The sequence below is a fragment of the Muscardinus avellanarius genome, assembly GCF_963383645.1.
Source record: "Muscardinus avellanarius genome assembly, chromosome: 3".
NCBI lineage: Eukaryota > Metazoa > Chordata > Mammalia > Rodentia > Gliridae > Muscardinus > Muscardinus avellanarius.
In genome coordinates this window covers 20,190,995-20,213,556 of record NC_137788.1, presented here as the reverse complement: position 1 = coordinate 20,213,556, position 22,562 = coordinate 20,190,995, and the positions used below count along the sequence as shown (strand labels likewise).

At 55.6% G+C, this 22,562-nt stretch overlaps 1 protein-coding gene across 1 annotated transcript; it reads right to left on the bottom strand.

The window, feature by feature from the left end:
* Positions 1–225: 225 nt before the first annotated feature.
* Positions 226–19,990, bottom strand: LDLRAP1 (low density lipoprotein receptor adaptor protein 1; the record flags this gene model as incomplete). Its single annotated transcript, XM_080692834.1, has 9 exons — positions 226–370; positions 1,094–1,128; positions 2,683–2,816; positions 3,347–3,430; positions 3,746–3,818; positions 8,965–9,079; positions 10,778–10,890; positions 11,556–11,698; positions 19,903–19,990. The coding sequence occupies 9 exons, from the start codon at positions 19,988–19,990 to the stop codon at positions 226–228; spliced, it is 930 nt and encodes a 309-aa protein (XP_080548960.1).
* Positions 19,991–22,562: the final 2,572 nt, after the last annotated feature.

Here is a 22,562-nt window from a genome sequence, read left to right as displayed (position 1 = left end):
AAGACTGGCTTCCCAGCACAAACCAGGAGTCACTGAATAAATATTCCAGGCATCTTTCGGTTCTTAGAGAAAAATGTCTCATCCTCTGCTTGATGGCTGCAGCTTTCACCTGCAGGTGACTGTGCTGCGGGCCAGGAGAGGTGCGGCGGGCACTGGAGCTGGTGCCCCGCAGGTGGCTTTGGTCCAGGTGTGTCAAGGCAGGCTGTGTCCCGCTGACCCCGGCCCTCAGAAGCTGAAGACGTCATCCTGCTCGGCACCGCTGCTGTCAGGCTTGTCCCAGTCAACCGGCGAGAGGCACTGGGCATCATGGATGTCCTGCACTGACAGTCCAGTGTCTAGGACCTGAGGGTTTGTCCGCGACTGTGCCAGCCTGGAAGGCAGAGCTTTGTAAGCCAAGTGCTTGGGCAGAGAACTGGCAGGGCCTGAGCAGAACGGCAGCAAGGGCAAAGGAAAAGGTCCCAGCTGCCCAGGAGGCAGAGCCTCTGACCAATGAGCTGACCAGGTCAGCAATGGGCCAGGGAGTGGGCACTCTCACCCCGAGACAGAGGCCAGGGCACCCACACAAGCCTGGCCGGGTCAAGGACGCCCAGGAAGAGACAGCCCCAGGTAGGTGGTGACTGCTGGCCGTGGGCGGGAACTAGTCCAACCAAGAGAATGCATGGCTGTAACTAGACAGCCTGCTTCTCAAAACATAACTTACAGAGGGAGATGGCCTATCTGTGAGCTGGGAGTTAGGTCAAGGGCAGCCTCTGCCCTCGGGAGGTGTCTGGGTGGTTTTAACAGCTGGAGAGAGCGGAATCCTCAAGGGAAGGAAATACAATGAGCTGATGGACACGAAATAATGTGCACACATGGGCTTGGCACGAGTTAACCCCACGTTCAAACTGGGATCATACTGTGGCGTGTGGTTCTGTTCAGTGCTTTGCTGGTTTCTGAACCTGTCAGAGGACACATGATACGCAAATAATCTGGGGGTCAGAGGGCACATGATATGCGATAACCTGGGGAGAGCAAGTGGATGCTTCCTTCATGAGGGGTGACACCGGTGACGCTGAGGCAGCGGGCAGGCCTCTGCCTCCATGGAGGGGCATACCTGGAAAACGCTTCATCCAGGCCGTCGTCCAGCTCCTTGGGAAAGAAAGCAGAAGCTGAATTTTTTTTTTTTTTTTTGTGGTACTAGGGGTGGAACCCAGGGGCTTTTCTACCTCCGGGCTATCCCCAGACTTACTTTTTTTATACTTTATTTGGAAACAGGGTCTCACTAAGTTGCTGAGAGCCTCACTAAGTATCTGAGGCTGGCTTCGAACCTGTGCGATCCTCCTGCCTCAGCCTCCCAAGCGCTGGGATTACAAGCGTGCGCCACCACGCCCCGCTCAGAAGCTGAGAATTCTGACCCAGTGGCCCAGGATCACTGGGGCTTGACCTGGCCCTGAAGAGGCGGAGCCTCAGGGCTCTTGGCTGGGGGATACTGGAGTAACAGGCAGGAGGCCTCACCCCTGGCACCACCACAGCCTCTCAGCCCACGGGCCTAATGCCAGAGTGCGGGGCAGAGAAAGGGCATGTCGCAGGTATCTGGAGACCACAGTGGGTCCAATTCCCAGTCCTGCTGCCAGCAACCCGACACCTCAGGAAGTCACTACTTCCCTTTTAGAACCAGCTTTCCTTCTGTAAAATGAGGAACCCGATGACTTCTATGGCTTTCAAATTCCCAAAGGGAAAGACTGGAGAAGGCTGTCTGGCTTTCATTCATGGAAAAGCACTGGGCGAGGTCCCTCCACAGTCTCCCAGTATATATGGGCAGGTGGCAGGGTGATCCCCAGACAGCAGAGGACAAGTTTGAGAGACACCTAAGTTGTCCAGTCAGAGGGACCTGATAGCAACTGAAGTCCCTCGATGCTCTAGTCCAAGAAAGAAAGGTGAGAGATGGGAGGGAGGGGGGGCCAGGCCCAGCAGGCACACCTGGAATCCCAGTGCTTGCAAGGCTGAGACAGGAGATCACAGGTTCGGGGCCAGCATGTGATACTGAGCATGACCTTATTTATTTCAAAATTAAAAATTAAACATTAAAAAGGGCTGGAGGTATAGTTCAGTGGTGCCACACCCCTGAGTTTAATCCCTAGTACCATGAAGAAGTACAGGGGGTGGGTGGGAGCGAGGTCAAGCAAAGCACAAGTGCCCATCTGCAGTGGTCCTGGCCAGGAGGAGGAGGGTAGGAGGTGCCGCGGGCTACGGAGCGGGTCGTATCAGTGCCAGCTTCCCAGTTTTGGTCACTATAATGTGTTAACAAGATGTTAACATCCAGGGAATTTAGATGAAATGGGAACAGGAATTCTTTGTATTACTTCTGTAACATAGTTTGAAATTATTTTCAAATAATAAGTTAAAATTTTAAAAAAGTCAGGTTTCTCTGGGAGACTCTGTGGGCAGAGGTCACGACCCTTGCTGGGCCCCTTTTACTGCCCGGGGAGACCGCTGCGCCAGGAGTCAGGCTGGCTGGGCTGCAGCTCCGGGTTCAAAGGGGACATTGTTCCCCCTACACTGGGCCTGGGCGCTGCCAAGCTGGGTCTGATCCTCCCAGAGGTCCGTAAGACCTGGTGCCAGGGCAGGAGCCACCCTGGGCTCGTCTGAAGAGCCAGCGCAGGCGCACTGGATCCTTGGGGTTCCAAGCCACGCCACACTCACCCAGACAATGCTGCTGCTGCTGCTCAAGGCTTGAGACCGTGGAGCCTCATCCATGTTGGTGGTGTTGGCGCTGACCGTGGACAGCGGGGCCTTGGCTGTCTCTTCCAAGTCCAGCAGGTTCCCGGTGGCGACCACTGAGAGGAGGCAGTCAGGGGGCTCAGTGGGAGATGAGCTGCTTCTTGCCTGGCCCTGTCTCCTGACCCCATGCAGACACCCGGGCTTTCCAGGTCCTGGCTCCCTCCTTGGACATCCTAGCCTGGGCCCATCCTTATCACCCGGGCCACCCAGAGCGCACCCTACCTCCTCCCCCAGCAGCTGAGCAGCTGCCCACTGAGGGTGGGATCAAAGCACTTAAATTCACAACAGTTACTAACTTTTTAGGAACCTATACAATGGGGAATAAAGTATACAGATATATATTTATATATTTGCACAGGAACGTATCTAGAAAAACATGTAACAAAATAGCTGGTACATCAGGGGCCAAGCTGAAAATGTGGCTTGTATTTTGGTATGTTTCTCCAGTCTACATTTTCTAATTTTTCTATTATTAACATGTATTATTAATTTAACAACAAAACACCAAGAGTCTGCCCAGCCCCAGGGAAGGAGGGCAGGCTCCTGGATGGAAGGCAGTGGAGGCCCCTCCCCTCCCGAGACTCACAGCTTTTCAACGAGGGGGTGCTGTCACGGCGGGTGCCCAGGATGTCCCCTCTCTCTTGATTGACTTTCTCCCGCTTCTCTTTCTCTGTGTGATCAAGGCATAGCACACGGGAGCCTCAGACCCCAGGGTTCCACCCCAGTGGTCACTGGGCGGGGAGTGGCCAGTCGCAGGGGCAGGTTTTAGGTCTCCAGTCAGGAGGAAGGACAGCTTGCAGATGCTGCTGAAGCCTCTGAGGCACCCTGATGGAGGCAGATGGCCACTGCTCTTTTTTTGATGGGAAAATTTAGAGATAAAGGGACCTGTTCAAAGTCACAAGCCAGACGGGATGGGATGAGGCTGGGAGTCCGTCAGGTCTTTATCTGCCCCCTCCTGTCCACAATGTTGATGGAAACAACTCACCTTCCTTGGACACCTGCCAGAACTCAAAGGCAACTTTGAAGGCCTGGGCTACGGTGAGGGTGACAGCCTGGGCCTGAAAAACAGGAAGTGGGCAGGAGGGGTGCCACGGCAGCCAGGGCGAGCAGAGCGCGAGGACCCGGGCCAGGCCAGCCTCCCTGCCGCTCCCCACTCCTGGGGCTCCGTCTGGCTCTGGAGCGCTCGGTGGGCAGAAGCAGGGCCTGACCAGGGTGACACCTCACCTGGAGTGCCAGCTGGGCCCGTGCTCACCGTCTGGCCCAGCCCAGGCTCCCACCTTCCTTGGCCCCATGGCTGCTCACCTCCACTTCTCCTGCCCTTGGCGTCCCTAAATTGGTGAACGGTGTGGCCACTTCCACGAGAAGCTCTCCCTCCCTAATTCCCCGAGGGCTGCAGACCTAACTGAACCTTGGAATAGAGGACCGGAAACACCAAGACCAGAAGGGCCCCATCAAAGCCCAAAAGAGCCGCAGCCAGCAAGATGAAGGGGAGGCCGGTCAGGGCTCCGTGGGGCCAGGGGGGCGATAAGGGATCCCAGCAAGGGAGGAGGCAGCTTATAGATGTCTTGGCTGGAGCAAGCTGCCCATGAGTGTCAGGAACCAAAACCACTCCCTGCTGTAACCCAGTGGTGGGGCGGGGAGGGGCACGACTCGGCCCTTCGCACAGGTCCACCACCCACCCCTCAGATCTCACTCAAATGTCACTTCTCTCCATCCCCACCTGCCCCCGTGGCATCACACCCGGGAAAGTGGCATAGCTCACAGGTGTGTCTCCCCCACCCAGCCACCCTCCCCTCAGTGCACAGGGTGGCAACAATGCTGGGTGAACTGCGTTTGCCCAAGGGACAGACCACATCCATTTCAACACCTCCCTCTCGGGGATCCCAGTGTAAGGTGGACGGCTGCTTGGCACGGGGCCCCAGAGCACACAGCTGGAGCTGGAGCCGGAAACACTGCTGAGCTCTGCTCTGAAAGTCCTGACCGGAGAAAGAAGTTCAGACTCGTTTAAGTGCACGGCAAGTTCAGACCTACCAGCCTGGCCCCACACCCTCCTCTCTGCCAGACAACTCAGCCTAATTGAGAAATGAATCTGCCCACTGCCTTCAAAACAGTTTTTTTAAAATGTAAAATCCCTAAACAAGCTGACTGATCTGTGCCAATTAAACTTCACCAAGTATAAAATCTCATTTGAATGTCTCCGTCATTTACATTTTTGATGGAAGTATGGGTACTTTATGGCAAAACTTAAATATGGTAATTAAGTATGAAACTCTTCACAGCTGTTTACAATTTAAGCTGTCACGTCTGAATCAAGTTTAATAGACCCAGTTACCATTGAGAATTGCCCATGAACTAAAAATATGGGCTAATTACCAGCTCAAGTAAGATCACTATATACCCGAGCAAGGGCTGGTCACCCAAAGTGGCCAGATATGGAAACACCATTATTTCTGCATGCAGGAAACCTGAGGACACAAGTGTATACTGGTTTTGCATAAATCTGCTTGCTCATTTGCATAATCCCCACCCCCTTTGCCCTGCTGTCCCAAGCTGTAAACTAAAAAAAATATTACCCTAGCTGAGGTGGGGATGTGTGCAAGGGGCTGAAGCCGCAGCCTGGGCTGGCAGGAGCAGCAGGACTCAACCCCAGTCTCGGAGGGAGGGACCACTTGTCCTGCCACGGGGAAGCCGAGGAGGAAGTCCAGCCCTCCTCGGGGCACCTCTGACCTGTAGGTCTGTCTATTATTTATTATCCTAGTCAGTTCCTACTTGGTCCAGTTTTCCACGTTTCTCCTTTGTTCCCAGGCTGGTAACCTCTCAAAGGGGCCCATTTCCTCCTGGAACACTGCTGCCTAGAGGCAGAAGCCCTGCACAAGGACTACTCCTTGACCCACCCCTCACTTGGGCTGCCCTGGGGGTGTCTGGGCCCACTGAGTTCCCCACCTTCACTTGTGAGCTTGGGAGGCCGCACGGGCACTTCAGCCTCCAGTGTGGACGCATGGCAATGTTTCTTGGTAGGGCATCTTCTCCTGGCCCTGTCCACTATGTCCAGGGAAGGGAAGGGAGGCCCAGGCGGCTATGCCCCAGCTCTGGGAAGGCTGGCTGGTGACCCAGGGAGGGCCTTCTCTACACTTCCTGTGCACTCAGGCAGTCAGCAAGGAGGCACAAGGGTGCGGAGACTCAGGAGCCAGGCTGCAACACCACCTACTTAGTGGCCCTGCAGGCCCTTCCCCAGCCAGAGCCTCTGCACCTGCCAACTCCCATGCCCGTGCACCGCCCTCCCACCACCCACCTCTCTTGGCCTGTGAACTCCTACTCACTCCTCATCCTTCAAAGCCTGTTTCTCTGGGCAGTCTTCCTGACTTCCAGGGAGGTTTAAGAACCTGTTCCTGGAGCAAGCCCCCAGGATTCAGTTATACAAGCCAGATTCTTCCTCACAGACTTGTGCGGATTCCCAGGTACAGTCGTAGCCCAGGCAGGACAGGCAGCCCCTTGTCTGTGGAGGCAGCTGCCAGCAGGGGCGCGAGGCACCCATCTCACCCACCTGCAGAAATTCTGTGAAGAATCTCCAGGTTCCCACCCAAGGCCATCCACACAGTGCCAGCCAGGGCCAGCTGGGGCTGCGGAGGCCTGCAGCACTAGGAGGTGCATGCACACCACTCCGGGCTGGGCTGTCTCTCAGAAACGGCTCCCCAGGGACCCTGAAGAGGGGAGGCTGGGGCAATGGGTGGAAAAGGACAAGCAGCAGCTCAGCAGAACAGCCCCCAACCACAGATGAGGCATGCTGAGAAAAGAGAAATGTGCGTCACCATGCCCTGGGTGTCTAGCTTGGCCCTGCACTCAGGTGACCAGCCTGACCTCTGGCCTGGGGGCAGGCTGATTTCTTTCATGTCTGTCTAAAGTCGCTGGGCCTCCCTTTGAATGGCTGGGCCAGTTCTCTTTCTACTGATCCCTGAAACACTGCATCTAGGAATACCCCTCCTGCTGGGGCCCACATTCTGCAGTGACTGCGGCTATGGGCCCTGCTCAGTGCACGCCCTTGGTGGGGAGGAAAAACAACAATGGCGACCTAATGAGCTTAGATTTTTAAGTCCTGTGGCCTCACAAGAGACAATACCGAGTCACTGTCTGCGGGAACAAGGCTGTGGTGAGAGAAGCCACCACAGCTACAGGCCCTGGGACATCACAAGACCGCAGGTGACTGCCCAGTGACACTGACTTGGCAGTAAACATGGAGTGGAAAAGAGATGAGGTGTGTCTTCCAGAACAATTCTGTGACCTCCTCATTATGCTGATAGGTGAGCAGCTCAGAGAAGGGCAGGATCTCACCCACGGTCTCAGCACATCAGCCACAATACGTGCCCTTGCCTGTCTCCCCTGCAGCTCTCCTCCCTGGTGCGGTGTGGCAGGTGGAATCACAGTCCCCACAGATGTCCCCGTCCTAACTCCTGGAACCTGTGGATGTCCCCATATATGGCAAGGCTTTGCAGATTAAATTAAGTCAAGAATCTTGAGATGGGGAGATTATCCTGGATTATCCAGCAGGCCCAATGTCATCACAGCGGCCTTGAGCGGGAGCAAGAGCATCAGAGAGAGAAAAGCATCATGTAACAGAGGGAGGTGGGAAGGTGCGACACTGCTACCTGAGCACGAACCCAGGAGTGCAGGTGGCTCCAGTGGGACAGAGGGCGGGGGAACGGTCCCGAGACTCAGGGGAAGCAACCGTGCCAATCTATTTCAGACTTCCAATCAGAACTGTACGGATAAATATGTATTTGTTTGTTCTCAATAGTGGGTGTCCGGCCACTGAGCTATACCTCCTCCTAGCCCTTTTTAATTTTTGAGATGCAGTCTCTATAAATTGCCCAGGCTGGCCTTGGACGTGTGGTCCACCTGCTCCATTTCTCCCAAGTCACTGGTCACTGTGTGGGCATCATCATGCCCAGCATAAATATTCTCTTAAGCCAGAGGTTTGTGACCATTTGTTACAGTCACTATAGGAAACTCACAATACAGTACCTAAAGGGTGCTGATGGGCCCGTGGAGACAGGCTTTCTTGGTGTGTTCAGGGAGGGTAGAAGACCTGTCTCTCAGGCTCCAAGAACCCTGTGGCATGGGGACCAGGCTTTGAGCTATCAACCGAGGTTTAACTGATGCTAAATCCATAGATGTTATAAATCTCCTTCTAGGGAAGAGGCTCAAGTCCCAGGGGCCTCCAAAACAGAAGTATCAATGCCAAAGGCTAACCTGGTCCAGCTCACCGGCCCCAAATTCAAGAGGATGCCCCAAGACACCAAGGTCTTTCATGTATTTATCACAGCTAGATATGGTCAAGGGGTGGCTTAGAAATGGGACAGGAAGAACCAGGCATGGTGACGCATGCTTATAATCCCAGTATTTGGAAGGCTGAGACAGAAGGATTGCAGATTCAAAGACAGCCTCAAAAAAAGAGTGAGACTCATCAACCTAGTGAGACCCTGTTTCAAAATAAAAATAAAATAGGGCTGGAAGTGTAGCTAGAAAGGCCCTGGGTTCAATCCCTAGTGCCACAAACGAAAAGAAAAGAAAAGAAGAGAAGAGAAAAGAAGATAATTGGGACTGGAACCTCTCAGCCCTCCCTCAGGGGTACAGGGTGGGGAAGAAATGTGAGTCAAACCTCCCTCTGCCTCCCCAAGTCATCGTCAAGACAGCTGGCTTCTGAGACTCTGTTTCATTATAAATAAAAAAAATTAAAGGAAACCAATGGAGAGCATAAGTTTCCACCTTGTGCAGTTGTTGTGAGGATTAGGTAAGAAAATACCATAAAGCCTTGCACTAGAATGGCCATGCAGATGGAGCCAAAAACAGCCTTTTCCCTTCTGGGCTCTGGTCACAGCAAGTCCAGCCCCCGAGGGCTCATGTCTTTGCCTTCCACCCCAGGCCTTCCCCACCTCTGTGGTTTCCAGCCCCTCCCCGGACTGTATTGACCAAAATCATCTCAAAACCAATATATTACAACACAGAGAGGAAGGGGCCCAGGCACAGTGTGGGAACAAGAGTTAGTTGCTGCCATGATCAGGCTGTCCGGCAGGTCATGGCTTTACACAGCCCTGCTCAGTGCTTGAGGTTCCCAGGGAGTCCGTCTTGCACTTAAGTGACCTCTCCTTCCTGGCCATGCCTGCTGCATCACACAGGCCCGAGGACAGCCCAGGCCTCCCCACTGACCATTTTCCGCTTGGTGCAGAGGAAGGCATGGCACTCCAGGCTCTCACTGTGCTGGCTCTGGGCGATGTAGGCAAACACCTTGTCGTGCATCTTGTCTGCCGTGCAGTAGGAGATCCTGAAAGGTAAGTGGGAAGGGTCACAGACCTGGCACAGGCGCCTGACTACATCTGATGTGTGTAGGAGGGCATCTCCCTGAGTCCAGAGGGCCTGCTGTCCCCCCTCCACCACGGGGAGACTGCAGACCTAGCTGTGGCCTCCAGACCAGGCAGCAGGAGCTGGGAGTAAAGACTGGAGGAAGACACTCATCCTTCCCTCCCACGCCGAGCCACACCTTAAAGCAGTAATAGCTGAACTCAAACAGCATGCCAGGCAACGTACCAACAGCTTTCTAAGCACTGCCTCAATTAGTTCTTGGAGCTACCCTCTGAGATGGGATCTATTACTATTCCTGCTTTTCAGAAAAGAAAACAGGCTAAAGGTCTGGGGCCACAAAGCTCATGGCAGAGCTAGGACCTGAACTCACCTGTGGGGACCCAGAAGACATAATCACCATGCTGTCCTGATGCCCCCTGAAAGGTCTGTTCTCATTGGCTGTGAGGAGAACTGCACACTGCCCTTCACCAGGCCTCCCCCTGCCCAGGGGTCAGAGGAGATCTAGCCCAGCATCTCTCCCAGATGACTGGGACCATAGGCAGGAGGTGGAGCTGAGGCTGGGGATGGGGCTCTGTGCTAGGGACCCGCCAGGAGCGTGGGGGTGGGTAGACCCAGCAGCTCACTCTGCAGGGAGCGCCCCACCCAGTCTCCCCGTGCTCTCTGTGTGCTCTCTGTGTGCTCTCTGTCGAGGCTGGAGTTGCCTTCAGTGAGGGTAGAGGAGGAGCTGGCAGCCCAGGGGTACGGCTCAGCTGACTGCCTCAGCTCCAACAGCACTCCTGGCTGTCCCGGGTGGTGAAAGAAAGGGCTGCCACTTCCCCAGCCGCTCTTATCCCAGGGAGCCAGCCTCCTGCCTAAAGGCCCTGGCTCCAACTCTTTAAGTCCCGCAAGACGCCTCCTCCCCTGGTAGGCTGCTCCTTTTTAAACGCTCTCCCCTGGACTGGAAGCTCCTGGAAACAGGGACTCAGACTCTTAATCTGGCACAGAAATGGGCAGGCAGGCAGAATCAGGAACAGTGAGAGGAAGGCACGGGCCCGACACTCTGAAGCCGCTTACCCTACCAGGTGCTCGAGACCAACAAGAAGGGCCTGGCAGACGGCACCTGCCTGGGTGTCCTGGCCCCTGTTCAGCCACTACCTCATGTAGTGAGGCCATTCTCTCTCTGGGCCTCAGCTTCTCTATCTGTAAAATGGACTAGGCTGTCCCTTCCAGTTCTGAAACCCTAAATTGACCAACCAAGAGAGAAGTGGGTAGCCTAAGGCTCCAAGGGCTGGACCCTGCCCCCGAGGACCAGAGGCCCACAAGAGATCGCATGTCCAGGCTGGGCTGCCGTGTTCACAGTGGAAAGACTGTGACTTAGCAACTCCACAGCTCTCTGCTCCAAGCCCAAGCTGGCAGCACGTGGGGTACATGAAGCCTGGGCCTGCGCAGGCCTCAGCTGCCTGCTACCATGGAGTAAGCTGCAGCAACCAGCACGCAGCTGAATACTGCCGTGAGCTGGGTGCTGTGCAGTGAAGCGGGACGCGCTCCCACTCCCCTTTCACAGATGAGGAGAGGGATCCAGGGTCACCCCAACAGAGAGCAGTAGAGCCTGTATCAGACGGCTTCTCCGTGTACCTCCCCCAGTGGCAGAGTGATGTAGCCCACTGCCCTCTGAACGTACCTGTAAATGGACACGTTCTCAATGAGCTGGTTGGTGAGGTTATCGGTCAGGATAATTCCCCGTGGAGACACCTTCAGGGTCACCTTCTGCAGCTTCTTTCCACTGGCCTTGGCCTTGGGGGCAGACATGAGTCAGAGTAGCCTGCCGGCCTTACTTGGGGCCCTCCTTCATAGGCTACTCTTAGCTGCTCCAAGGCCCAGATGTGAACCAGCACCCTCCTGAGGCAAGAACCGCGACCAGTGCCGCTGCTCACTAGTACCCACTGCCTGGCACGCTGGGGCCCCGGCTGCGGCAGACTCTCATCCTCCTTCCCCAGGCAGAGGGGACTGGGGCGAAGGACTGCCCAAGGGCACCCGGCTGTGAGGGATACCGGCTCTGAGCGTGCAAAGGCTGTCGTGGCTGGGCAGGACCACTGTTCCACACACCGTACCTGTCAGGACCTGAGCTGCGGGTAGACGCCACCAAGGGAAGTGGGTTTAAAGGGCTCACACTCGCTAGGAGCTGGGGAGGGCAATCTGTCTCCCAGGCTACTGGCACATCAGGCGTGAAGCCTGATCTAGGGACAGCGAGACTGGAAGTGTCCACAGCCATGCTGGCTGGAGAGGTCACTGGCCCCACAAGTCCCCTCCACCAGTCCCTGGGCTGGATGCAAGAAGGCTCAAGGCCTGGGCCAGCCCCAGACAAATTTACTAGTGTAACAAGCTGGGGACCAGGAGCAGCCAGGGAAGAAGCTGGCCCCTGGTGGTGGCTCCCACCCTCTCCTGAGCGGGGTGCTCACCGTGGCCACAATCCTCTTGACAGCGGCGGCAGAAAGCTCCTCGCCCTTGGGCCGCTCCACCAGCGTCATGCCCAGGTACTTGAGGCTGAAGAGCATGCCCTCCAGCAGCGTCTCCCGGGTGTCTGTCCAGTTCTCAGGCAGCTCTGCAGCAGGACAGGAGGCCCTCAGACCCTGCAGGAAGGCCTGCCAGCTCTTCCCCACCTCCTCAGAAAACCCAGCAAGGAGCACTGGACTGCTCCCACACTTGCCTCTAGAATATACTGAGCACCCGCTAAGGAACTTTTCATAGCTGGGCATGGTTGCGCACACTTGTAATCCCAGCATTTGAGAGGCTGAGACAGGAGGATTGTAGTCTGCCTCAGCTGCCTAGTTAGGCTCTTTGCAACTCAGTGAAACTCTGTTTCAAAATAAAGAATAAAAAATAGGACTGGGGATGTAGCTTGGAGGTAGAATGCCCCTGGGTTCCATCCCCAGTACTGTATAAAAAAAAAAGAAAAGAAAATTTCCATAAACTGTCCTCATGTACCCTCCCAAGAACCCAGGAGGCAGACCTTTCTTCAGAGAGAGCCACTGCAGACAGAGCTGCTGCGGCCAGGGAGGCGAGCTGCACGCCCACGCGCCAGGCGGCCCCAGAGTCCAGACTCAACTTCAGCGCCAACACCTGCCAAGGGTAGGTCATGCCACCGCTTACTGAATCCTCAGTGTGATCCTGTGAGTGAGTGTTATGCCATTTCACAGATCAGGAACGGGCTCAGAGAGGCGAAGGCAAGAGACGGAGGCCACCAGGCCCCCTCAGCGAGGGGGCTGGAGTCGCAGCGAGGGGGCTGCTTTACTGTACCTGTACATCCAGCGCTCAGTGGGCTGGGGAGGGGGTTCAGCAAAGAGCTGGGGCGGGCGGCAGAGCAGGGAAAGGGGAGGTGGTTTCCCCAATGACGTCTCATCAATCTGGCAGACCTGGATTCAAGTCCAGCTCTCTGTGGTCCCTACTCACTAGTCTCAGGGAAGTCCCGTGGCCTTTGAGACTAGTAATAAAGCCTGCGTCTCAAGGCTGCAGCAATGGCACTGAGTGAAGCACACAGGATGGGTCCTTGAGAATTCCTGGTGGTGACTAGTGTCAGGAAGGCTGGGAAAGGAGGGACAAACCTGGCCCAGGGAGAGGAGCTGGGAAGAGCCCCATCACATACACAGGGGAGGCCCGATAAGGGAAGGACCCGAAGGGGGTGCAGTCTACATTGGAGGTTTTTACCATGCCCAGGTTTCCTCAGAACCGAGGCCAAGATGTGCCCATTGCTCAGAGGGAAGCAACAAGGTCTCCGGGGACCCGCAGGCCCTTGGCCCCAGGATGAATGCACAGCCCAGGCACAACCTCATCTCAGTCCTGGCCCGAGGCACCAGCCCTCATTGCTGAGCCTCTACCCTAACAAGAGGCGGGCCCCTCACTCAGGCAATCTGAAAGCCCAAGTGACCACATCCTAGGTCCCATTCAACAGTAGCCTATTCTATTTTTCCAAAAAGGACCCCCAAGGGTCCCTGGGACTGTGCCAAGTGATGGGGGACCCAGACTGACTCAGCCTGCCCTTGAAGAAACCAAGGCTAACAGCAGCATGGCAGGGCAGACCAGAGCCACCACGGGACACAGACGCAGTCCTATCGAGCAGTAGCTATGGCCATCACCTCGGACACTCACCGCAACCTTGTGAACCCGCGGTTCTAGTCCCATTTTAGATGAGGGAACTAAGCTCAAAGGACTCTGATCCTAAACCCAAGCTCTTAACCACTGGACCAGACTGCTTAACCATGAAGCAAATCACCTTAGTTCTAAACAGAAGTCAAAGAGAGCTCTTGGAAACAGAGGTATTTTCTTCCTTCCTCTCCATAGGCCAAGCCACCCAGACCATCAATTTCAACCTGAAACCCACCTAAGCAAGGACGGCAAACAAAGTGCTGTCATGCCCTTTGCCAGTGTCCTTGGCAGACATAGCTAATTGACTACAGCTCTATCTCCCTGTTTCACAACACAGAGCCCCAGGCAGGCAAACCAATCAATCAAGAGCGGCCTCTTCATCTCTCCATTCCTGCCCTAAAGCAAACATCCTTCCTCCCCTATTTTTATTTCCCCACTCTTCCACTTCCTCTGGCGCAGCCCCTTCCTGGCCCCTTCCCAAGCCCACTTCCGCTCCCTCCATTCCAGAGGGCTGAACCTTGCCAAGGTCACTGGTGACCTCTCTACTGTCAAAACATTCCCCTGTCCTCCTTGACCTCTGGAATACTTGCCATTTTTCTGCATCCCTCCCTCCCTGGACTGACCCTTCTGGGTTCCACCACCCCCAGTACACACTGGCTGCCACTCATCAGACAGAGGAGACCTGCTCAAGGTCACGAGGCAAATCAGAGGGGATCCCAGGCCATGACACACAGTCCCTACCATGACCGCTGGGGTGTTTTTTGCTTATTTTGCACTACTGAGGATTAAACCTAGGGGTGCTCTACCTCTGAGCTACTCCACAAGCCCTATTCATTTTAAAAATTTTTAAAAATTTGAAACAGGGTCTCACTAAGTTGCTGAAGGTCTCCCTAAGTTGCAGAGGCTGGCCTTGAACCTGCAATGCTCCTATCTCAGCCTCCCAAGTACTGGGAGCATGTTCCATAGCTCCAACCTTTTCATTTTGAGAATAAATTGAGATAACAAAATGCACTCAGCTGAGGGCCAGGCCTGTGGTAGGCACTCTACACGCTTTCTTTTTAATTTTTTATTGGTGCATTTTAATCATACATCTTAATGGGATACAAGATGGTGGAGACACTCTACACACTTCTGCTACCCCTTACCCCGTCCACAGGTTGCCCCTGCCTTTCTTTACCACCAATCTCCTTCTCTTCCTCCTATACCCCTCCCAACCAGGCAACTATTTCTGTGTGTGTGTTCACATCAAAGGAACTGCCACTCATGTCTGCCTTCCCAGGCCCTGGTATGGAGAAGGGAGCCCTGCCCAACACCGCCGCCCCGTCTCATATCCCCCATCCCCCCCCCCCCTGTCTGTCCCCTGTCCCTGTCCCTGCCACTGGTCCTTCCAGGCCTGGTTAAGAGGCTCCTTCCCTCTAGGGAACCTGGCTCCTCTCCTACACTTCTTTTGTTGTTGTTTTTGGTACTGGGGATTGAACCCAGGGGTGTTTTATCTCCGAGCTACACTCCTGGCCATTTAAAAAAAATTTTTTTTCTTTTTCCTTTTTTTTTTGGGGGGGGGGTACTAGGAATTGAACCCAGGAGCCTTCTACCTCTGAGTTATACCCCCAGTCCTTTTTAAACATGCCTCCCTAAATTGCTAAGGCTGTCCTCAAACCTGTGATCCTCCTGTCTCAGCCTCCTAAGTACTAGGATTACAGGCCAGTACCACCATCATCCCGGACTTTAACATTTATTTTGAAACAGGATCTGGCTAAGTTGCTGGCCTCAACCTGTGATCTTCCTGTCTCAAGTCTTCCAAGTACGGGATTCCAGGCGCACGCCACCTCACCCAGCTTCCATTCCTGTATTTCTGTGCACACAGTGACTCATCACTTAGGTGTGAGACGTCTGTGCCCAGAACCTCCCCTGAGAAACCAGCACAGTACAGACAGACTTGAGGGTTTCCTACCACCCCTTCCCCACTCACTGTCCCGCCACCTCAAACAGGATGTAGCCAGGCTGGGCTCCAGCCCACAAGCCAAGACCACGTGCTCCTTCCCAGCAGCCCCAAGCTTCAGCGAACTCCCAGGGGCCCCTGGGCAAATACAGGCCTGAGTCCACAGCCCAGTTCCGGTCCCAGTTATTTTCAGCCCTGTGGTGGGTAATGACTGCGCTATTTTAACTTTGCAATTTTACAGATGACCTACTGTTGGAGTTAGCTGGGGACACACCATATGCCTGGTCTAACTTCAGCTGTGACCATGTGCTCTTTCCTGGTTAAGATCTCCACCCAGGAGCTGGGGGCAGGCCGGCCATCCCTGTGCCCCTTCTGCTGCCCTGAGAGACCTAGCAGGGTGGTGTCTGGAACATCTGAGCCGCAGCCAAACCCACGGGGCTGGGGGAGCCGCTGAGCAGGGCCCTGGCCTGGACCCCCAGCCTGGCAGGGTGTGGGCCTAGAAGCCAGAGTGACATCTCAGGAGGGGCCCAGGCTCTGCCCTGAAGGGAGCGAAGCTGCTTCTCCACCCTACCAAATGCGGTCAGCCTTCCAGGAACATCTCAGAGGAAGCTTCTGTGTATGAAAAGTGCTAGGCAAATTTCAGAAGGCAAAGCCATTGAGACTGTTATCAGAAAAAAATAGTTTAGGAAACGATCACTGCAAAACCAGGTTTGGTGGTACACACCTGTAATCCCAGTACTTGGGAGGCTGATCCAAGAGGATCTCAGGTTCAAGGTCAGCCTCAGCAAACTTAGAGATACCCTCAGCAACCTTGTGAGATCCTGTTTCAAAATAAAAAATAAAATAGGGTTGGAGGTTTAGCTCAGAGGTAGAATACGTCTGGGTTCAACCTCCAGTACAAAAACAAAGAAACAAACAAACAACACTGCAGCAGCTACTTTTTCCTAAATACCTGCTTATACTGTTAGGGAATACTATGGGCTCTGGAGCAGGCCATGGTTCAGAGACCCTTGACCTCCCGTGTGCAGACTCTCCAGCCTGAAATAGGGACAATCGTAAGGATGAAAGGACTTCACAATGGACATACCAACAACCACTAACACAGGAGCTACTGTGCTACCACCGTTCAGTGCAAAGAGCTGTAATGTGTACATGGAGCCAGGCGCGGTGGCGCGTGCCTATAATCCCAGGACTTGGAAGGCTGAGACAGTGAGGCCTTCAGCAACTTAGCTAGAACCTGTTTCCAAATAAAAAATAAAAAAAGGGCTGGGGTGTAGCTCAGAGGTAGACTGCCCCGGCATCAAGCCCCGGTACAATAAAAGTAAGTAAATAATGTGTATGTGGCCATCTGCAGTGCTTTATGAGAAGAGTCAAGGACACGTTTGCATTCCCATTCCACAGATAGAGAAGCTCAGAGCTGGAATCTCACTCCAGGAGGCCCCACCCCTGCCCTGCAGGGCCACCTGAAAGGAGCCCTGGCCTCAGGGGCAGTGGGTGATCTGACTCCTGACTTCAAAGCATCCCTCAACCACCAGACCTGTGGGAAGCAGAGGCCCCTCTCCAGTTACACCACCCCCACCCTGGACCCCCACACTCGCTGCCCTCGCTGCCTGGAGTTCTCTTCCCAGACCCGTCCCTGTCACTTTCTCCCAGTGAATGCTGCAAGGGCCATCCTCATCCCCTCTGTGGTACCACTTGCTCACAGGCCTCCTGGCTCTCTGGCTGCTGGAGATGCCCAGTCCCACGGGCACTAGGGGATTAAGGCCCCCCCATCCCCAGCAGTCCTCCAGCCACCTGCGCTGGTCACTGCCGCTCAGAGAAAACTACCAGAGGAGCACACTCTACACTGGCTCCCAGAGTGTCCACGGGACAAAGCTCGAGTAGCTCACCGGGACCATTTGCTTCAAAATGGCCACTTTTTGGACTCTGTTCCCTTCTCATTCATCCTGACAGTATTTGCTAGGATCTCTTTCCCAATCAATAACTTGCACTCAGATTCCTGTCTTCTACTTCTAAAAGAACCCAAACAGAGATGCCTCCCTGTCCTATGGTGGCCTTTGTGTGTGTAAGTGTGTGCAGTACTGGGGATTGAACCCAAGGGCATTCTACCTTTGTGCTACACCCTCACCCCTTTTCATTTTTGTTTGGAATCAGACTCTCCCTAGGTTGCCAAGTCTCCCTACTTCCTGATGCTCTGATCCTCCTGTCTCAGCCTCCCAATGACTGGGATTACAGGTATGCACCATGGTGCCGGCTTGTACTATCTTATTATAAATAAATGAGTTGACCCTTCCTTCCCCACCTACCACCATCAACTTGTTTAACTGTGACCCACACCTCACGCTGGTTTATCCTTTCTCTTTAAGTTCTACTAGGTTGGCACAACTCACAAAGGAGCCCCAGGATCAGAGTTATCTCATACCTTTAGGAAAGCTACTCAGAGGCCAATGTGAGCCAGGCACTTGGGAGAAAGGAAATCCTTGGCCAGGTATTGAGATAAAATATTTATGGCTCCCAAAGAGATGGGGAAAAGCCATCTGTGGGAGAGGGAGAGAGCCCTTCCAGGACAACCGAGAGGCTGGAGGTGTGAGCCTCTGTGCAAAAACACTGGGAATGCTGGCTCTGCCTGTGTGGCCACAGGCAGGCTGCAGCCCTTCCCCATGCTTCAGTTTCTCCACCAATAAAACAGTGATCGTGCTCACTGTAGCCAAAGATCTTAGGAGGTGATCTTAGGAGGTGAGAGGAAGGCCGCTGCTGACAGTAGGGGGCTGCCTGCTGGTACAGGCCTCAGATCTCAAGGGCTAGGCCCAAGGCTTGGCTGGGTCGCAACTCCAAGCAAGGCTGCCCTAGTCCCCCTCCAGTCACCCCACGGCCCACAGCTGTCCTCAAGAGCTGCCAGACCAACCAGGTGCCCCCAGGTCCTCTGCAGGCTCTCTAATAAGACCCCTGGGCTGGGGGGTTGAAGCTCAGTCCCTTGGAAGCTCCATGCCTGGGGCTAGAGACTAAACTTCCCCAAGCCTGGGTTCCTCTATCTCTAAAGTGGGTCTGAAGAAAGAATCCCCTGGTCGCCTCACAGTAGCAAATGAGGTATAACACAATGACGAAAGCAGTGGTCACCACAGGCAAAACACTGATGTAATCCCCACACAAGAAAAGTTTACTTGCAATTTACAGACGGGGAGATTGAGACTTGATAGCAAGGGACAGGTGTGGCTCCCGGGAGCTCATTCTAGGTATGGAAGGCATGGGGACAGCTTCGGGCTCTGAGGCTTGGGGCAGGGAGAGAAGTGCCTCTCGGCTTTCCTTCCAGGCCTAAAGAAACTCTGGGACCTCAAAACCAGGTCCCCTGCAGCGGGAATCAAGTTGAAGATCCGCACAGGCAGCGGGGTGGGGGGAATCCATCAAAGGGTGTATCATCAAGTTTCTGAACACTTCTGCCAGATAAGAATCCTTAGCCCCACCTAGCCTGGAGCCTCTTCTCCTCCTGGGTTCCCTAGTGCTTTCAGGGTCGCTTCCCTCAGGGCTGCCTCACCCTCCCTCTCCTCCATCCCTAGAGAAAACTTGTGGGCTCCTCTGCCCTGGAAAAAGCAGTCATTTTCTGAGGTCCTGGACACATCCCACCAATTTCTTAAGGAACTATTTTGGGAGTAAGTGTGGGAGATGGTACATGCCTGGCCTCTGACCCCTCCCACCAGCAGGCACCAGCCTGTGTTCCCAATGCCAGGCAGGGCCAGGAGGCCCACAGCTGGAACCCTGGAGGGGGGTAGAGGAGGAGCAGGGCCAGCTCCCTAGGCCCAGACTTGCTGGCGCTCAGGGACTGGGGAACTCGGGCTCCCCTGGCGGAGCCCTGAAAGGCAAGGAGGGAATGGGGGCAGGGTGACTGTGGTTTCCGAGTTTAGCGGGGAGAGGCTGTAGTCCTGGGTGGGTGGCAGGTGGGTGATGGGGTATGCTTGGAGCCCTGCGCTCTGGTCCCACAGCTACCAGGAAAGCCCTGTGCTCCTAGACAAACAACTCGCGAAAGCCAGGGACCTGGGTGCTTCTCAGGCCTCAGGGAAAGGTGCCAGGTGATGGGCCGGCGGAGAGTAACCGGAGACAGGGGGACTAGAGAAGGCGGGGTGGTGGGGAGGACCCTGCCGGCCTCCCAGACGCTCCCCGAAGCTTTGGCGGCGGACCCTGCCGCTTGCCAGGGCGCCCAGGGACTCCGAAAGCCCCCGGGGGAAGGTGCAAGAGAAAACAGGTTTCAAAATAGCCTGGTGGCTGGCCTCGCCACCTGGGCCCGGTGTGAGGCGGAGCGCGGGGGTCTAGATGGCTAGGGGTGAGACCTCTTTATGGACACCCTAGGCCGGGCTTCGCTCCAAGCCAACAGGGGCGTGCGACGCCGGGCTCACATCTCAGCCCCGGGGCCAAAGGATGACCCCGCAGGTAGGACGCGGGACGAGGGTCGGGGGGCTCCCGCCCGCAGCTGCCCGGGCTGGGGGGTGCAGGGTGCGGGGATGGGCAACTTCCCCGGCCCGGCGCCCACCCTCGTCCCGCCTCCCCGCTGCCCAGGGCGCCGGGCGCCTCCACCTGCGCGCCGCCGCCGCACCTGGGCCCGCTCGGCGCCCGCGGCGCCTCCTCCCGGGTGCGGGCGGCGGGGGCGGGGGCGCGGCCTGACCCCGCGACCCCGGCCCCGGCCCGGGCAGGCCGCGCTCCCCGCCGCCCTGGCCCGACCCGGCCACACTCACTGCGGTGCCGGCCGCCGCCCCCCCAGCTCTGCTTGGCCAGGCTGGGGCTCCGGATCAGAGCCCGCCCCGCGGACTTGAGCGCGTCCATGGCCGGCTCCCGCCGCCCGCGCCGCCGCCAAAACTCCGTCAGGAAAAACTTTCCGCCCGGGCTGGCGGCGCGCTCCTCCCTCCCCTCCCCGCCCCGCGCGAGCTCCGCCGCGACGTCCAGGGGCGGGGCGGGCCGGGCCACGCCCACCGCGCGGCCACGCCCACCGGCATGGCCACGCCCCTGCCCCGCCCTGCTCCGGAAGGCGGGCGGTCCCGGAGGGGGCCGGGCAAAGGCTCCTGCAGGCTGAGCGCTCTCCCAGTCCCCACCCCACGGGGAGCCCAGGGTCCCAGAGTCGCCGCCCCCGCCCACCAGCTGAAAGGTGCTTGAAAACCACGTTACAGATGGAGGGCTGAGGACCAAGCCATGAAGGGTCTTGTTCAGTAATAATAGAAGGGGGATGCCCATGCCGGGCGTGGTGGCACAAGCTTGTAATCTCAGTGCTTGGGAGGCTAAGACAGGAGGATCGCACAGGTTCGAAGCCAGCCTCAGCTACTTAGTGAGGCTCTCAGCAACTTAGTGAGACCCTGTTTCCAAATAAAGTATAAAATAGGTCTGGGAGTATAGCCCGGGGGTAGAAAGCCCCTGGGTTCCATCCCAAGTACCACAAAAAAGGAAGAAGGAGAAGGAGGAAGAGGAGGAGGAAAAGGAGGAAGAGGAGGAGGAGGAGAAGGAGGAGGAGGAGAAGAAGAGGAAGAAGAAGAGGAGGAGGAGGAGGAGGAGGAGGAGGAGGAGGAGGAGGAGGAGGAATGCCTAGGGCAGAGAGAGGCAGCTGGAAAGGGGCAGGTGCACAAACATGTGCCCTTAGCACAACCCGCCAGGCTCCTTATTGATCCCTGTACCACCAGGCTGTCTCTGGTACTTGCTGGGCACCTTGGGCTGCCCCTGCTCATCCCAATCCCAAGAAGTCGGAGAAATGGCCTGGCCTGGGGTGTTATGCTCAAAGTATGGGGAAAAGAGGTCTTAGCCTCCAGCGTGGACTCGCTGTGTGATCCTAGGCAGGTCCTTCCTCTCTGCATTTTTATTCTTATCTGTTAAATGAAATGTGGTCTAGCCAGCATGGTGGTGCATGCCTGTAATCCCCATACTTGAGAGGCTGAGACAGGAGGATTGTGGGTTCAGGACCAGCCTCAATAACTTAGCAAGACCCTTAGCAACCTAGTGAGACCGTATTTATAAAAAAAAAAAAAAGGACGAGGGTATAGCTCAGAGGCCGAATCTACCAGGATCCAATCCCCAGTACCACAGAAGAAAGAAAGATCCTACCTGTAGTGATTCTTACAACCTGCCAGGCAGAACATGACGGTGGGGAACACACCGTGAAGTAGAGCTCACTTCAGGGCAGTCAGGATCAAAAGAGAAAACGAGGAAGGGGATGGGGACAAGTTATACCCTTGGAGGGCACGCTCCCTGACCTCTGTCCTTCAAGGAGGCCCCACCTCCTGAGGGTTCCACGGCCTCCCAGCCAGTGGTCCATTCACCTACGAACCATCCCTGGAGTAACCATTCATCAGATGGGAACCCTCGTGATCCAGTCCTTCCCCAAAGCCCCACCTCTGAGCACCACGCACAGGAGACTCGGCCTTCAACACGTGAGCCTTAGGAGAAGGCCCAGGTCCAAACTCTACTGACAGCCTTGGCCCAGACCCTGCTCCCTAGGAGGCACCCCTCCCTTGGGGGGCAGGCCAGACTCTGTTTCCTCAAGCGCAGAGGGTCTGACTGTGTTATTTTATGTTATTTATCTATGCTATGACACTAGGGATGGAACCTAGAGGCAGTCTACCTCTGAGCTACAATCATGGCCCTATTTTATTCTTTTATTTTGAAACAGCATCTCACTAAGTTGCTGAGGGCCTCACTAAATTGCCAAGGTGGGCCACAAACTTGTGATCCTTCTGTTTCGCTTCCCAAGAACTGAGATTACAAGTGTGCACCACCATGCCCAGCTAAACTCCAGGAGTTTAGAATTCCGACTCTAGGAGCCCAGGCCTTCCCATCAAACTGTGCCACGAGCGCGGCACACAGCACCTCCCAGCCCCTGCCCGGCTTCTTCCAGGAGGGGCGTCGCTGTGAGTACTCTGGGCCCTGAAGCCAGCAGTCCTGTCTGCGTTGGGAGAGGGACAGGGACAGGGAGGTCAGGCCAGTGTTCCACTGTTTCTAAATGAGGTGCCTCTGCAGCCATTCTGCCTTCCCTACCGTGGCAACATGGCTAGGTGGGGGATGCAGCCCGTGATAACCCTGCTTTGAGTAGGAGCCTGGGCTGAAGACAGGTGTAGGGTCAGACTCCAGCCCCAAACCGCAGCCCAGAGACATGCCAGGGTTAGAACCCACTGTCCTTTCAGTGGTTGGGAGCTCAAACTTTTGTTTGGGGGTATTTTGTTTTGTGGTGCTGGGGATGGAACCCAGAGACATTCTAACTCTGAGCTATACCCCCAGCCTTATTTTATTTTTTTATTTGGAAACAGAATCTTGCTAAGCTGTTGAGAACCTCGCTAAGTTGCCGAGGCTGGCTTTGGACCAGGCTGTCAGTAAGGATGAAGTCACAGGAGTTGGAAGGGCCGAGTCTTGACCTCAT